The 17,354-nt window shown below is 51.7% G+C and overlaps 1 protein-coding gene across 3 annotated transcripts in view; it reads right to left on the reverse strand.

The window, feature by feature from the left end:
• Nucleotides 1-477: 477 nt before the first annotated feature.
• PHC2 (polyhomeotic homolog 2) overlaps nt 478-17,354 on the reverse strand; it is a 53,861-nt gene continuing 36,984 nt past the window's right edge. For all 3 annotated transcript variants that reach the window (XM_030324556.1, XM_030324557.1, XM_030324558.1), the window contains 6 exons: nt 13,738-13,940; nt 11,879-12,008; nt 10,920-11,034; nt 6,336-6,477; nt 4,923-5,199; nt 478-1,888 (listed from right to left, as the gene is read on the reverse strand). In XM_030324556.1, the coding sequence (XP_030180416.1) occupies nt 1,734-1,888; nt 4,923-5,199; nt 6,336-6,477; nt 10,920-11,034; nt 11,879-12,008; nt 13,738-13,940 (1,022 nt within the window). In that variant the 3' untranslated portion in view covers nt 478-1,733. The remainder of the gene's footprint in view (nt 1,889-4,922; nt 5,200-6,335; nt 6,478-10,919; nt 11,035-11,878; nt 12,009-13,737; nt 13,941-17,354) is intronic.

The raw sequence follows: 17,354 nt of genomic DNA on the forward strand, positions 1-17,354 counted from the left end.
AAGACTTAGGTGTCACTTGCGCGAGGACAAAGCCTCTAATAATCAGCTATTCCAACATCCCACAACTGCTCAGAAACTGCCGAGTGAACCAAAGCCATCCCAAGGGCTCTCGGACACGGAGCCACTGCGCAGCAACAACCGAGGGTGTGTGCCTGGGGATGGAAGAGTCTGGGCTCTGCCCCAGGTGTTCCAGGTTATTCCTGGCCCAAGAGCACTGCGTCTCCCCTGCGGGAAGTGAGAGGGGGACTCAGAGCTAAGGGGCTCTGGACCCTCCCACTCCAAGGGACACAGGTGAAAGAGAGGCCGTGTCAGCTTCCTCCTGTGAAATGGGGCGAAGGGCGCCCTCAGACCACGGACCGGGCCCCAGCAAAGCGCGGAGGGCGTGCTGTCCAGTTAAGGCCGTCCCTCCCCCAACCCAGGAAACCACCCCTCTCCTTGTGGACGAAAAGGAGCCAGTGGAGAAAGGCACAGAAGAAACAGATTTTACAGATTTATTTTTAAAAAACGAAAACAAAAGGTTAAAAAAGTCCTTCATTTCCAACCCTGCCTGGGGGTGTGTGTGGGGAATAGAACAAGCTGAGAAAGGTGCCCACCCTGTTCCCAGGGAGAGCCCCGCTCCTCCCCCAGGAGCCTCCGAGGACAGGGCAAGTCAGAGGCAGGCCCTCGCCCTTCCTGCCCCGCCTCCTCCGCAGGTAGCTCAAACTGCTAGCAAGTTCGAGAGGCAAACAAGTGTGGGAGCTGGAGGCCCAAGGCTGCCTTCTTCGTGGCAACGCCACCCTGGCTCTTCTCTGCCCTCAGGCGTTCTCTGGGCCCCCACTCAGGGGCTCCTGGGGCGGGCGGGCGGACAGGCCAGGAGGCCCCGCCCGGCCTACAGCAGCTCCCTTAATGCTGTTCGTGGCACAGCAGGGCAGTCGGGGGGACTTCACAGTGTGGGAAGGGCTTCGGAGACAGCGTGCCCACTCTGGAAAGGAAAACCGCCTGATCTCGCCTCTCTGCACAGAGGCTGCCCTCCTTTTCTATTCCCCATCCTGAGGCTGAGTGGAGTCCAGGACAAAGCACTAAGTGGCTGTTTGCTACAGAACACCTGGAGGTGCCAGAGGGTGGCTCTGGGCCCATCTGTCAGTCCAGGCTCCTACACAGTCATCCAGTCACACACACAGCGTTAAGGCGTCTGTGCCAGTGGGCGTGGCCGAACCGGGCCCAGCTTCTCTCGCTCCACCTGCAGAGGGTGAAGGGGGAGAGCCCCTGGCTGCTTCAGAAACGGGCTGAAGGGGGAGAAGCTGGCAACGGAAGAGTTAGCCAGGCCTGGAGAAAGAAGCGGGAGGAAGGCAGGCAAGGGCTCGCGAGGCCTCTATCCAGGCCTGACGGCTGCCCTTGGAAGTAACCCAACTCAGGTTGGGGAGCCCTGACCATATGCCCCCTGGAAAATGGGGGACAGAAAGAGAGGAAGAGAGCGGGGCTAGAGTATTGGGACTTTGGAGGAAGCCAGTGCTATCAATATTTACAAGCATAAAGCCCCATCTTCTGCGCCACCTACCTCTCTGCCCCTCCCACAGAAAGAAAGGCCCCTGAGAGCCATTGAGGGGGTGCCAAGCCCTCCTCACCAGCCACGCCCCACAGGGAGAGCCCTTCCCTCCGACTGGCCCCGTTTCTGGGCCCCTCAGGAACGTCCGCCTGGCTCTGCTCAGTCGGGAGGAGGAGCCCGGGCCAGACCCCTGGCTCTCCGGCCGGCCCTACGAGTCCTTGAGCATGCTGATGCGTGCGTAGATCTTCAGGGCCGGCCCCAGCTTGATGTTCATGGCGCTCATCAGATGGTCCTCCTTGAGCAGCAGCAGGGCTTGCCCGTCGATCTCCTGGGCGCGGAACTCCTCTGCGATCTCCTGGCAGCCTGAGGGGACACCACCAAGGACCGCATCACCCTGAGCTCCCGCGTTCGCGCTTGGCGGTCACTGCGCGGGAGACGTGCGATCTCATCTAACCCTCCCGGCCGCCCCGCACCTCGAGGAAGGCCATCCTGCCGTCAGAGGCCAAGCGACTCCCCCAGTGGTCCCACCTCCTCATTCACGCGTGTGTCCTCACTGGACCCTCCCCTCAATGGACTGGGCGGACCCAGCGGAGCAACACGGTGCTGCAGGAGTGACCGCGTGTGATTTCCAGGCCTAGGTCACCAAGGGTACAGCAGCTGCCACCTTGCTTTATTTTGGAGGAAGCTGGCGACCGTATCGTGAGGACCCTGGAGCAGCACTCCGAAGAGGCCCAGGTGGACAGGGACTGAGGCCGCCTGGGTGGGGCACCTTGGGACCGGTCCTTCGGCTCCAGACCAGACAACTGCACTCTGGCTGCCATCCCGATGGAGGCCTCGTAAGAGCCCAGGCCAGTGCTGCGCAGCTAAGCCGCATCCCCGACCCGCAGAACCCGGGGTAGCAGCCACTACACTCTGGGGTAACGAATGAAGTTTGGTTCCCGGAAGAGGGGTGCTTCCATGGCCAGGAGGCGGCAGCTGGAAGGACCGTGAGGAGTCAGTGAGGCGTCTCAGACACTCAGAGAGGCTTGAGGCTCGGCGGGAGTCTGACGGCCTGTGAGGAAACTGGGTGAGGCTTCGAGGAAAGTGAGGAAACTGTTCCTGGAAATCGGAAAAAACGGAGCAAATGTGGCCATCCTGCTGCGGGGGTCACGCGGTGAGTTTAACGTGCCTCACGAACTGAGCAATCTGAGAACGTTTCCAGCAGAATGCCAGAGGCTTCGCCTGGCGTCTGATGCTGCTCACAGGAAACTGAGGAGAGGCAAGGAAAAGGCAGAACTGTTCCACATCAAGGAGCTAGGACTGGCTGGTTTGAAAATCGCTAGCCTCTCTGACAGCAAATGAGGCTGAAACTACGAAGTAGTCTCTAGGCAGAGGTCAAAGCCAGGACGTGGGACACGGGCTAGAGACGGAACTGAGGGTGTGATCAATCTTTCGCTAAGACCTTGGAAGCATGAAGGTGCTGCCTCAGAGGGCTCTCTAAGGATGTAATGGGCGTGCCTCACGGATCCTCGCCATTCAACAGCGGAACTTCTGAGAGGTTAGGGGCACTGTCCCCCAGCTTCAGAAGAAGCCGACAGAGAGGAAGGCTTACCTTGGAGCATTTTTGGGTATGGGTTTTGTCTAATGGAGTGAACCCGAACAACTCGCATAGGAAGCCCACAAAGATTTTAAGAGAATCGTACTCGCACAGACACTGCTCCAACCGAAAGGGTCAGAAGTCATAGAAAATGAGGAGCAGTACAAACAGGCTGAGAAAACGCCTCTGCTGAAAGCCCAGGCTGCCTTTCATGGGAAAGAAAGGATGACTCAGAGGGTGGAACCAAGAAAGGGAAAGAAAGTCACTCCTAGGCTCTGAGTCCTAATTCGGGAAATGCCAACATGTGTCCGTGCTAGGTTTCGGAACTAGTGCCATGGCTCCTGTATCCCCCGTTTTCCCCTTGTTGAGCAAGCATGCCTACTGCGGTGACCCTGTGCCTGTCCCGCCAGATTTGGGGTTTGTGGAAGGAGACGGGTCACATGTCTCTAGCTCTCAGGTGTTCAGATCGAGAGGAACTGGCCGCAGGAGCTCCTCCACGCCTGGACCTGAGTTCGCTGGTTGAGATCCTGGGCTTTGAGCCCCTGCTGTCATGGAATGAGGCCTATGGGGTCAGGGTGGGGGTGGGGGTGGTCTACTTGAGGGAGGGACATGAATCACTGGGGCCAGTGACTGGGGAACTATGGTAACCGGCCCTCAGACAGCTCCAAATCAACCTGGCTTCCCTTTTATGCCCCCGCAGGCACGACCTGTGTGACAGTGTGAAAGTGACACCACGTGGTTTCGGAATCTAGATCAAAAGGGGCACAGTGGCTTCCACCTGATGTCCCGGACCACCAGCTGTAGGGCAAGCGCTTGCCACGTCCTGGGAACACCCAAGCGTGAGTGGCCCATACTGAGAGGAACTGACACCCGCTGTGGGCAGCCATAGCCTCCTCGAGAATCAGGGCAGTGCGGCACCTCAGAACAGGATTCCGCAGCCCCAGGGAAGCCATATCTTCATCGCAACCTTGTGAGAGGCCCTGGGGCAGAACTGCCCAGCTGAGCCACTCCCAGATTCCTTCCCGACAGTGACAGTGTGGGGATATATTCTGGGGGCGCAGCAACAGATGACTAACACACTGAGCTAAGGGGCAGAGCCGGGATGCGAGCCCAGTCCTGACACACAAGGCTGTGCTCTCAACCGCTATTTCCACTCCAGGCTTGGAGTCCCAGGCCTGTGGCGGCCCCTCTGTACCTGGTGTGGCCAGCGGCTGGGTGAGACTGGGCAGAAACAACAGTAGAGAGGTTGTGTGATTCCACGGAGAGCATCTGTGAATAACGTGAGGTTTGCCTTCCAGGGTTCATTTCTCAACCGTAGCCCTCAAAACCACGTGCACTCCCCGCCAGGGTTGTGTGCAGTCCTGGGTACGCGGCAGACTTGCACATCTGTGTGCCTCTGCTCACACGCCCCCCCTGGTGCCATCTCTCCAGCTGGCCGAGGCCTGCCCGCCCGCGGTTTCCAGCTCCCACTGTCCTCTGCTGGCTTTCTCCTTGACAGGTTGCCTACATTCCACTTGGCTCCTCTCACACTCTGTCCCAGGAGAGACACAGGGTCGACTCACCATCCCCTCTGCATTTCACACAGCCGGCTCACCATGGCAGCAAATACACCTCATTACAGGCACAGGATTTAACTTACAGTTGTGTTCTGAACTAGAAAGTACACTCTTCCAGGCGGGAACCTCACTGACTCATCTCTGCACTCCCATTCGTGAGCCTGAGTCATCAACTGAGTCATTTCCTGGTTGGGGGAGGGGAGGTCTCTCCCTCTCTCCCATGCGATGCTATCCCGGGCAGGTGTGGGACTGTCAGGGGTCTTACCTGGCAGGGAGCGGATGAACTCGTAGACATCTTCTACATTCCATTTGGTGGGCTCGCTTGGTAGGAAGTGGTGCCCCATGCCCACCAGGTCCCGCATGTGCATGTCAGGGAGCTCCAGGTCCCGCTGGCCTTGTCGCCGGCGGGAGGTGGACGAACTGGCTGAGATGGGTGACAGGGGCTCCTCATAGCTTGAGTTATCCGAGCAACGGCTGGAGTCTTCCTGGCTGTGTGTCAGCTGCAACGCGGCCGTGACCGAGAGGGGCACGGTGCCTGTTGGCTGGGGGGCAGAGAGAATGGTTGGCTTCCTGATGGGAGAACCACCCACGTCTAGCAGAGTGACAGGCAAAGCAAGTGGTGTCCTCCTTCTACTTGGTCCATGACTACATACCTTCGAATTCCTAGATCAAAGCATCTTCCGGGCTGTCCCCTCTCTGGTCCTCCCAGTACTGGCACGTGCACCACACTGCACGGCAATGACCTGACTCTATGTCTGTTGTTTCTTCTAGATGTGGGGTTTTAAACCAGGGCTCTATGGGTTTCAGGGGTGGTCTACGAAACAGCACGGAGAATTTCCTGGGCATGTGCATGTTGGATGGCAGCTTTCCTCAGAGTCTTAAAGAGGTTTATGACCCAAGTGACAATAAGCAGCAAAAATACATCAGGTTCTGAAATGTCCCACTAGGCCGTGGGCTCCCGCAGGGTGACTTAGAGCCTTAGTGCCTCACAGAGCTACAGCGCCTCTTAGCATACGGCTGGGGCTACAAAATAGTTAACGAATGAATACCCATGGTCCTGGTAGAGGCTTCAAGAACTCAGTGCTCTGTGTTTGAGGAGGCAATGACGGGGCGCCTGGGTGGCTCGGTTGGTTAAACGGCCATCTTCGGCTCAGGTCATGGTCTCACGGTTCGTGAGTTCGAGCCCCGTGTCGGGCTCTGTGCTGACAGCTCAGAGCCTGGAGCCTGCTTCGGATTCTGTGTCTCCCTCTCTCTCTGTCCCTCCCCCGCTCATGCTCTTTCTCTCTTACTCAAAAATAAACATTAAGAAAAAAAACAAAAAGAGCCAATGAGATGTGGGGGAAAGGGTATAGGCTGCCTCCCCACCCCGCCCTCCATGTGAGACATGAGATAACCGGGACGGTTTGTCTCTTCACAGGGCCAGGCAGAGGAGACCCCACTTCCATGCTCCCAGAAGGATGGAAGCAAACTGGAAGGGGAGAGGTGAGGAAGGGGCAAGGGAAACCACCCCTAAGCATCCATGGGTCCAAATGCAAGGGCCCCTTAAGGGACCTGAGAAGGTTGTGAGAAATGAGGACATAACAGAGTATACTTAGTCAGCAGTGGGAAAGGCATGCGGGTGTCCCGGGCCTGTTAAGAAGGGAAGTTGGCGGGGACTTGTGTCAAGCCGGCATCTCACCTGCTTCTTGGTATCCTTGGTAAGTGGTGGCAGACTGGCTTTGCTGGCCCGGCGGCGGTTGTGGGTCGTGGCTCCTGCCTTCTGAAGCTTGCTCCGGTCCGAGTGGAAAAGCCCCACTCGTTTGGTGCACCCCACGTTGTACCTGCCAGAGTCGGGGAAGGACGGAAGTCAGAGCACAGTCATGGGGAGTACGGGCCTCGGGCAGCATGACAGCAGCCGGGCTCTCCAGCAACACCTGAGTCTGTCTATTTGCGCCGATCCTGGGTCTACCACTGACTGCTAGCTGTGTGACTCTGGGTAAGCCACTGGATCTCTGAGCCTCAGTTTCCTCATCTGGAGCTGGGAATGAGACGGCTCACTTCCCGAACTCGGTCCAACAGTGACATGAGCTAACATGTGGCAAGTGCTCAACATGACAACTCAGGTTCATGCGAAGAACTCGTGGCCGACATGGTCTACACTGAACGTCACTGGTGCCAGAAGACAGCTGCCTGCAGTCCTGCTGGGAGGTACAGGCGCACCTCACAGACACTGCGGGGTCGGTTCCAGAGAGGACTCGCAATAAAGAGAGTCAGATGACTTCTGTTTGTTCCCTGATGCATATAAAAGTAAGGTTTACGTTACACTGGAGTTTATTAAGCATGCAATAGCATTATGTCTAAAAAAAACCAATGTACATGCCTTAATTTAAAAACACCTTATTGCTGGGGCGCCTGGGTGGCTCAGTTGGTTAAGCGTCTGACTTAGGTTCAGGTCACGACCTCACAGTTTGTGAGTTCAAGCCCCGCGTCAGGCTCTGTGCTGACAGCTCAGAGCCCGGAGCCTGCTTTGGATTCTGTGTCTCCCTCTCTCTCTGCCCCTTCCCTGCTCGTGCTCTCTCTCTCTCTCTCTCTCTCTCAAAAATAAACATTAAAAAAATTTTATAAAATAAAAAAATACCTTATTGCTAAAAATCGCTAACCATCATCTGAGCTTTCAGTGAGTCATAAATAACCTTTTTGCTGATGGAGGGTTTCGCCTCGATGCCAACAGCTGCTCGCTGATCAGGGTGGTGGGTGCTGAAGGCTGGGGCAAGTTCCTAAAATAAGACAACGATGAAGTCTGCCATGGTGATGGACTCTCCCTTTCATGGGCGATTTCTTTGTCACGTGCAATGCTGTTTGATAGCATATTCCTCACAGAACTGCTTTCAAAATTGGGACTCCTCTCAAACCCTGCCACTGCTTTATCAACTCAGTTTATGTAATCCTTTGTTGTCATTTCAACAATCTTCACAAGCATCTTCACCAGGAGATTCCACCCACCACGTTCTTACTTTCTTTGCTCCTCTATAAGAAGCCACTCCTCATCCACTCAAGTTGCATCACGAGATGGTAGCAACCCCGCCCCGTCTTCAGGCTCCACTCCTCATTCAGGTTCTCTTGCTATTTCCACCACATCTACAAGGACTTCCTCCACTGAAGTCTTGAACCCCTCACGGTCATCCATGAGGGTGGGAATCAACTTCTTCCAAACTCCATTAATGTTGCTATTTTGAGCACGTCCCATGCATCCTGAATATTCTTAAAGGCATCTAGAATGACAAATCCTTTCCAGAAAGTTTTTAATGGACTCTTCCCAGATCCACCATCCCGATCTATGGCAGCTAGGGTTTTACGAAATGCACTTTTAAAAAAGACCTGAGGGGCGCCTGGGTGGCGCAGTCGGTTAAGCATCCGACTTCAGCCAGGTCACGATCTCGTGGTCCGTGAGTTCGAGCCCCGCGTCAGGCTCTGGGCTGATGGCTCGGAGCCTGGAGTCTGTTTCCGATTCTGTGTCTCCCTCTCTCTCTGCCCCTCCCCTGTTCATGCTCTGTCTCTCTCTGTCCCAAAAATAAATAAACGTTGAAAAAAAAATTTTTTTTAATAAAAAAGACCTGAAAGTCAAAATGACCCCTTGATCCATGGGCTACAGAATGGATGATATATTTGTTAGCAGGCATGGAAACAACATGAAATCTCATTGCCATCTCCATCAGAGCTTGTGGGTGACCAGGTGCACTCTCAGTGAGTGGTGACATTCTGTATTTTTTTTTTTAATGTTTATTTTGGGGGGGGAGGGGCGAGAGAGAGGGAGACACAGAATCCAAAGCAGGCTCCAGGCTCTGAGCTGTCAGCACAGAGCCTGACGTGGGGCTTGAACTCACAGACTATGAGATCATGACTTGAACTGAAGTCAGACACTTAACCGACTGAGCCACCCAGGCTCCTTGAGCAGTGATATTCTGAAAAAAAATCTTTTTTTCCTGAGCAGTAAGTCTCAACAGTGGACTTAAAATATTTACTAAACCATGCCATAAACAGATGTGCTGTCATCCAGGCTTTGTTGTTCCACTGACAGAGCACAGGCAGAGTAGATGTAGCATAATTCTTAAGGGATGTTCAGAATGGTCCATGGGCATAGACTTCAATTTCCAACAACTCACCAGCTGCATTAGCCCCTAACACGACAGTCAGCCTGTCCTCTGAAGCTATGACGCCAAGCACAGACTTCTCTCTAGCTACGCAAGTCCTAGACGGTGTCTTCTTCCAATAACAGGCTGTTTTGTCTGCATTGAAAATCTGTTGTTTAGCACGGCCACCTTCCTGAATTACTGTAGCCGGATCTTCTGGGTAACTGGCTGCAGCTTCTACATCAGCACCTGCTGCCTCACTATGCATTTTTATAAAACGAGATGGCTTCTTCCCTTAAATCTCATGAACCAACCTCAGCCAGCTTCAGATTTTTCTTCTGCAGCTTCCTCTCCTCTCTCAGCTTCACAGAATTGAAGAGAGTCGGGGCCTTGCTCTGGATTAGACTGTGGCTTAAGGGAATGTTGGGGCTGGTTTGATCTTCTATGTAGACCACTCAAAGTTTGTCCATATCCGCAATAAGGCTGTTTTGCTTTCTTATCATTTGCATGTTCACTGGAGTAGCACTTTTTTTTTTTTTTTTTTTTTTTTTTTTTTAAATTTTTTTTTTTTCAACGTTTTTTTTTTATTTTTGGGACAGAGAGAGACAGAGCATGAACGGGGGAGGGGCAGAGAGAGAGGGAGACACAGAATCGGAAACAGGCTCCAGGCTCCGAGCCATCAGCCCAGAGCCTGATGCGGGGCTCGAACTCACGGACCGCGAGATCGTGACCTGGCTGAAGTCGGACGCTTAACCGCCTGCGCCACCCAGGCGCCCCTGGAGTAGCACTTTTAATTTCCTTCAAGAACTTTTCCTTTGCATTCACAACTTGGCTAACTGTTTGGAACCAGAGGCCTATCTTCTGGCCATCTTGGCTTTCCACATGCCTTCCTCACTAAGCTTAATCATTTCTAGCTTTTGATTGGAAGTGAGAGACCTGTGCCTCTTCCTTTCACTTGATCACTTAGAGGCCACAGTAGGGTTATTAATGGGCCTAATCTCAACACTGTTGTGTCTCAAGGAATAGGGAGGCCTGAGGAGAGGGAGAGACAGGGGAACGGTCGGTTGGTGGAGCACTCAGAACACACATGACGTTTACTAAGTTCACCATCTTATGTGGCAGTAGTTCACAGAACCCAGAACAATCATGTAACATCAAAGATCACTGATCGCTGCAATGTGATAATAACAAAAAGGGAAATATTGCAAGAATTACCAAAATGTGACACAGAGACAAGAAGTGAGCGAATGCTGTTGGAAAAACGGTGCTGATGGACTTGCCCGACACAGAGTTGCCGCACACCTTCAATGTGTAAAAAGCGCAGTATCTGGGAAGCATGATAAAATGAGATATGCCTGTAGCTTGGCAGAGCTTCACAGAGGTACCCTGATTACCTCCAGCACAGGGCTGAGGACAGCCTTATTCCAGCCGGCATGCAGAGCCCCTCTCTGCCTGGGGATTGAGAGAGTTCTATTCCTTTGAGGGTCCAGGGCTCTGGAATTGGTGCCTCTTCTGCCTTGGTATGAAGACCACATAGGGCTCTGGAGTCAGATAGGTCTAACTCCCCAACTATGCCGCTCGGCACAACTACTTATCCTCTATGCCTCAGTTTCCTAGCGCGTGTAAAGGGCACAGTTATGCCTGCCTCACAGTTATTTTGAAGACCAGATGACCCAGGGCGTATCAACTGCCTAGAGCAGCGCCTAGCACGTGGCAGGCACGCAGTAAACGACGCTGTGTCTGACTAGGATCATCGGTCTACGCTGGGTGAAGCGCACAAAGAGAACATCTACAATGAGCACAGCGGCTCGGCATGAAGCCTCTGGTGGAGGGCTTGCCCAATGGGGACAGTAGCTGCCAAGGGCAGGGAAAGAGGACGGGTTCAACGGGGCCCAGGAGGGACAGCCGAGCTGAAGCACTGCCTCCTCTCCTCGAACTTGGGGCTGCTCACTCGAGCTCTGGGTTCCAGGACCTGGCGGATTAGCGACACGGTGCCACTTCCAGGCAGGTGGAGGAAGACGGAACGCAGATAAGCTACACCTAGGGTCTCCCAGGATGGACGATCGATCGCTGAAGGGAGGTAGGACACGACACGAGGTGCGATCCTGAGGAGGCGGAAGGGCTGGCACAGCGACAGGGCTGAGGCCACTCACCTCTTTGCACATGCCATGGAACAGAAGCGCTTGGAACGCTTGAACTTGTAGGCAAAGTCCACCCGGCCACAGAGTTCACACTTGAGTTTGAGGGGAGTACCCTCCTCTTTGGATTCTGGAAAGTATGGAAACTAGAGTAAGTGTAAAGACGAGCAACCCCCACAGGACCCCACGAGGCCTCCCTTCTCTGCTCTGCCTCTTCCTCATGTCCCCACAGCTGTGGCATGCAGTGGTGGTCTGGCTTGGAAAATGCCCATCTGCTTTCCCTGCTAGTTTGGGAAGAGACGTTTCTTCCACCCTGGCCAGTAGCAGTGGTGTTTGGTGACGGACCCCCGGACACCTAACAGGTTTTCTGTCCGAGTGCTACGAGCCTGAGGCAAACACAGGTGGTGAAGAATCAGCACCCCTCTGGAAGAGAGGAGGCTCATGGGGAATACTCTGGATGCTGTCACAACTGATCTGGAATTATCCTACCCTACCGTGACCCGTCTGGTCAGCTGTTGCCTTGGATCACAGAACCCAGGAGTTCTGTATCCTACGTAGCCCCCGCTCAGTCAGTGGCTCCTGCTGCAAGTGCAGTCGTCGCCTGGCCACTGTGGCGCCAGAGGGCCGGCTCCCGAGGCAGCGAAGGAGGGGCACTCCTGCCTGCCCACTCCCACCTCCTGCCAGCGACTCCCACAGGAAAAGCAACTCTTGGAATCCTGTGCGTGGCCGGAGTGGGGCTGGGGGAGGGGCGGGGGACAAACAGTTCCCCGAGGGCAGGGACTTTCCCTCTTCTGTTTTCTAGGGGGCAGGGCCCGGGGGAAATGGTTGGTAGACCGATATGTTAACCCACTCTCTGGCCAGGGTTCCTCCACGGATACGGCTAGAGGAAGTGTGCGAGGCCTGCCTTTGTGGCCCTGTCTACTTCCCGGTCAGCTCAGCCAAATCGGAAGGCATTTGGGGTGTGAGGGGCCTACCTTGCAGATAGGGCTCCTCCATCTCAGAGTCAGTGGTGGTGGTGTGATCCTGCTGTGGAAGTTTCTCAGGCAAGAACCCCTGTGCATACTTCTTCTTGAGATTCCCCACCAGCAGGGACGAGCGTCCCACCTAGAGGACAAGGTGACATGGAGGCCATGAGGGTTAGGTGGGAGACACTGCCTTGTTATCCAGCCTCATCAAAATTACAAATATAAAGCATCTAGGTGCAGATGCCAGCCTCCACATCATCATCCAAGTGTGCCTTGCTCAAGGCCCTATTCTGCTGAGCAGCTCAGGAGGCAAGATGCCAACTGTCCCCCAAGTACAGGGATGGCTTCAATCCAGGACCAAAGGACGGCTTAGGAGGTTAGGAAAATACCTACTCTTCCAAGTGAGTGAGGGGCAGAGATGGAGACAGAAATCACCACCAGCGAAGCTGCCAGGACCCAGGGTTCACATGTCACCGGGCAGGAATACAGCCGAGGCCGTGTGTGTGAGTGTATGACAGTGTATGTCACTAGAGGGACTCGGCAACCATTTTTTTGTTTCCTACTTTTCCCCACCTTACGGCTGCTCTACCCAAGCCAGAGACACAGGCAGCCATGGAGGAGAGCAGGAGGAAATGGACTCTGGGCCACAGAGCAAATGCCCTGTGTGGCTGCCAGGATCTAGATGGGCTTATTCACTCTTGGTCCTTCCTTCGTTGCCTCTGTGCAGGCAACCTGGTGGCTAGATCTCTGGGGCGATGCCGTGGGGGAGCCATTCAATCTGCATCCACCCTGTCAGATCGGCTGGTTTCTGGTGTTTCTCTAGGAGACCAAGGCCAAGACCTAGTCTAATGAGGGAGGGGACGTGACAGGGCTGGAGCTACATATAGCTAAGGTGCTCCAGGTAGGTTTCTTTGCCACAGGCCTCGAACAACCTTCAGAGGGAAAGAGGACAAGAACCTATTTGTCTTCTGGCATTTTAGAAGGGCAGTTCAGCCAGCTCAGTCAATCAAGCTTAGAGTCTTCTGCTGACTGTTCCAACCACTCAGGGACCCGAAGAATGAGCAGAAGGCAGATGGCATCCCATGAAGATGGTATTCTCTAACAGCCAGATAATCTCATCACAGGAGAGGCCGGTGTGCACCTGGCTCTGGGCTCCTCCCACCTGTATAAGAGCATCACCTGTCTTCACCAATTCACACTGCACAGAATCAGCTGTGGGTGTTTTGTTCTAACAAGCCATTTTCTTGATTCTTTTATATTTCCCTTTGGTCTTATGCTCTCATTGGACACATCTGATTGTGGCCTTTCTAAAGTACCCCTCACTCTCATTCATTCTCTTTTCAAGGCTCTGTCACCAGAAAAGAAGCTTCAGGCTACAACCCTGTTCTCTTCTCTTCATCTCAGACACATCCTGAAAATTTTGTTCTACAGTTTCCTTTTGTTCTCTAATTGGCTAAAGTTTTGCCATTCAGAAGTTCTGGCATTCAAAACTGAACGAGGTCTCATTTCCCCAAACCCATCATCTTTCCCCCAACACCCCAATGTGAATTCCCTTCTAACTAAGGGGGTCACACATCACCAGGCAGGAACATGGCTGAGTCTGTGTGTGGATAACTTCTAACCAAGGAACCTTGCCAATTATTCCTAATCACGGATCCTTTCTGGACCTTAGAAAGACACTCAATCCTAGAAAGAAAATGGCTCTGACATTCTTTTGCGGGGGGGAAATTAGCAAGGAAAGAGCAAACTGTTTACATTTTTGGACATTTTACATGGAAATGTAAAAATATTCTAATACACATCCAAAATATACTTCAAAAAAAAAAAAAACAAAAAAAAAAAAAGAGGGGAAAAGAAGTAGTCCGTACCGGGAAAGGCTCCGCCCCCTCCTGGATCACAAACCCTTCGATAACATGCGTCAGGATTTGGGGTTTCACAATGGCCTGTGGTGGTTTATTCTCACCATTCTGGGGGGCAGTGCCGGTGATGCTGGAGGCAGAATTTCCGTTCCCTGAGGTCATGCCGGGGCTGCTGAGGTCGGTCAGTGCATGAACAATGCCCTGCCCTGTCTCTGTACAAGGGGAGAGTAGGAAAACACAAGCAGGGGAGGTCAGAACTGGGTCCAGACCAGCAGAAGGAAGGGCAGGGACTCAGCATGTGCCTGGCTTTTTCCATGGAGCCAAACGACAATGCAAAGCATGCAGTCCCCTCTGTCAATGACCCACTTAAAAGTGGCAGGTTTGATGGACACACCACCAAGTGGGACTATAATCAGTCCTGCAACCAGGCAGCTAATCAGCTAGCAGTATTTTTTAATTTCCCAACTGTGCTAAGAATAGTTAACCAAGTCAAACAGATAATAATTCTCTTTTGGGAGTTAAGACCTCGGTCAATATTGATCTGGACAAACAAGGCAATCTTCAGTTCAAGGGAGAGAATGTATTTAAGGTGATAACTACAACCAGGATGAAAAGCTGCACTAGGTACAGGGCTTGGGGTGTGATGGGGTCTGGGGGAGAGAGGTTAAACCTTCTATAAAGTTTTCCATGTTAAAGGATTAGATTTTAAGCAGCCTGTGAAAGGTCAAAGTACAAACCCCAGAGATGAACACAAAGGGAACACGAGGGTTGAGCCCCAAGTGAACACAGTGCTATCCATAGGAGGCTGGTTATTGGGGGTCACGCATTAAGATACACTTGCATTCAATTTCTCCCCCAAGGTGGGGGGCTCTATGCTGCTTCTGTTGGCCCTGTGCTCTTGATCAAGCCCCTTGCCCTGTTCTCAGCTCCACATCCAGTCCAGTCCTTAGCCAACCAGAGTCCTCCCCTCCTGAGGTCTCTTCCCCTGCGGGCCTGCTGGCCTTCCTCTGAAGGACCTGACAGCGTGCTGTAAAAAGCGTGTCAAGGTGCCTACACAGAACACACCACAGGGGACCCTCCTCTTCTCCACTTCGTCGGCCCCTCTCCTGAGCTGCTCCATGATTTAGAGGTACAGACCCTCATTACCTCACTTTTGCAGCCCCCTCCCCGCCCCCTTCCCAGGCTCATTCCACACCAACTGTGTGAGCTGAAGTTGCCTGTAACCTGGAACTTCCTAAAAAAGAAAAAAAGAGAAAGAAAAAGCCATTTCTTTATTACAACAAGCCTATTGATATTAAGTGTAACCCTGCCTGTGTGTGTTACATTCTTGAAAAACAATTTCAGTACATTAGTTTAGTAATTTTTGCATAAAACTTTGTATGTCGATGCTCTTATTTCATGTTAAACACTGAAAATCTCACCATGGAACAGGAATTCAGAGTCTGATATGTAGCATAAGAAATAAAAATAAACACATTTTAGAAAAGGTTTATAGCTGGTTCATTTTATTACTAGCAGTCCTAATGCTCAATAAACCAGGATAAATCTTTTTTGATAGAAAAGAATCGACTATGACACATGCCTTCACTAATCAGACCTCAGTAATTCAACTATAATAAATTTCAGAGCTGAGCACGAGCCATCCAAGAGATATGAATGATGAGATTTTTTAAAATTAATTTTTGTTTGAGACACATTCACACCAGCAAGTTGGAAAAATTCCTTTAAGTGTTTATAGTCGTTTGAAAAAAAAGTTTTTGACAGCTTTGACTTTACTGTAGAGATGAAAATCTTCCCCTTTGGAATTCGCCTCTCTAAACTATGAAGGTGTTTGGGAACTACATCAAAAAATCTTTTCTTAACTGTCCATGAATAACTAGGAGGACCAGGTCAATCAAATCAAATCAATCAAATTAAATTTCTCTGCTTTTAAATGTTAAATATTTAAGCCTGCATTTACAGAATTACATTTTCTCTTTTATTTAATATTTTAAATAGGCAAGAAAACATGTATTTTACTTAAACTGATGAATAAATGCTGTTAAAATATAGAGCTGACTATAGAAGTTAACATTTTATTTTTAGATGGTGGCAATTTACATCTAATTAGAGCCTAGTAAAATATTTCCTGACTTCTCTAATGAACTACAGATTACAGAATCACAAGATTAGAAAGTCTGGTTCATTCCCTTACCAATGCTTGAACCTTCTCTGTAATACTCCCACCACCCAGTGGTTTTGGGGCATCTGTCTGAACAGCTCTGATGGCAAAGGAACGGACTACCTCTGGAGTGGTTTGTTCCCAGTGTGGGCAGTTCGGTTAAAAAGTTCTTCCTTCCTGTGAGCCAAAAATCTATCTCCTGTTAATTTCTGCCCACCTTTCTGCTCCTTAAGACCATACAGAAGAAGGCCAATTGCATTTGTATAACGGGCAATAACACAGGCTTCGACCTGGCTTAGAGACTGGTCTTTATCACTCAAACGAATGCAAGTCGTGGTCTCTCTGAGACTAGCTCTCTCACTAGCTGTAAACTAAGGACAGTAACACCACCTACCCTACAGTGTCAGGTGGCTATGAGGACCGCAGGAGATAATCCCCCGACACAGCAGCACACTAGAAGTGCTCACGAAATGCTCTTGGTGTCAGAAAGCGTATCACTCACGACCACACTCTATCTTCTCTCCTTCAGGCCAAACGCCCTCTGCTTCTTCTATTCCTTCCACGAAAGGCTGCAAGTTCATCATCATCCTAGGTGTTCTCTGTTTACATCCTTTAAAGTCAGGGACCCAGTCAACACCAACAGAAAATTCAGGGGTTGGGGTTGGTTAAGATTTTTGTTTTGTTTCTTTGAAACATGGTCACATTCCTGACTGAGAGCACAGGAGGAGGGAGACACAGGACTCCCTTGTTTTGGTTTATAATTCCTCTGTGGAAGTACTCCTTTCTCCTTGAATTCTGGGGTCACTCCCACCTCTGGCTCTTTAGATATTCATCACCAAACTGCTTCTGATACCTTGTCTCCTTTTATGGGATCTCTCCATCCTTGCCTGATTCTTCTCCCTCCCCCACCACTACTCCCTCCCCTCTTGTGTCTCAGAGCAGTGTCTATTAATGTGCACTGGAGCACTGCAAGACAGGGCGGTGCAGGCAGACTCCTGAGGTCAGATTTTTCCCTCACGCCAAATACAGTAGTGAACAGATACATTTCAGTAGCTCCGAGTCTACAGAGCCGATGCTTAACTCTGGGAAGCAAAGACTTCTTGGAATCTCAGTTTTAAAAGAAGGATCTTATTAAGCAGGAGAATAAACAAATAAACGCTTTCACCCTAACGTTAGAAGCTATCACTGCCCATTATAACGGGCAGGTTGCAGAAGAGACAGAAGCCAAGGGACAGAGGGAGGGCGATTTACGAATATACAAAGGTTTGCGACTATTTGCTTGGCAGTCCTCTTGTGGGCCAAGGCCTCCTCATCTGCTTTAGGAACAAAGGAGTCTGGGCTATTTCTGGAATGACCAAACACAATCTCACCCCCTGCCAAGCTCAGCACTCTGAGATTAATTTAATCTGCTTCCCGCTCTCCCAGACTGCTCTGCAGCCTGCTGGAGGGAAAGCAGCTTAATAGT

The sequence above is a fragment of the Lynx canadensis genome, chromosome C1 (genome assembly GCF_007474595.2).
Source record: "Lynx canadensis isolate LIC74 chromosome C1, mLynCan4.pri.v2, whole genome shotgun sequence".
In the NCBI taxonomy this organism is placed as follows: domain Eukaryota; kingdom Metazoa; phylum Chordata; class Mammalia; order Carnivora; family Felidae; genus Lynx; species Lynx canadensis.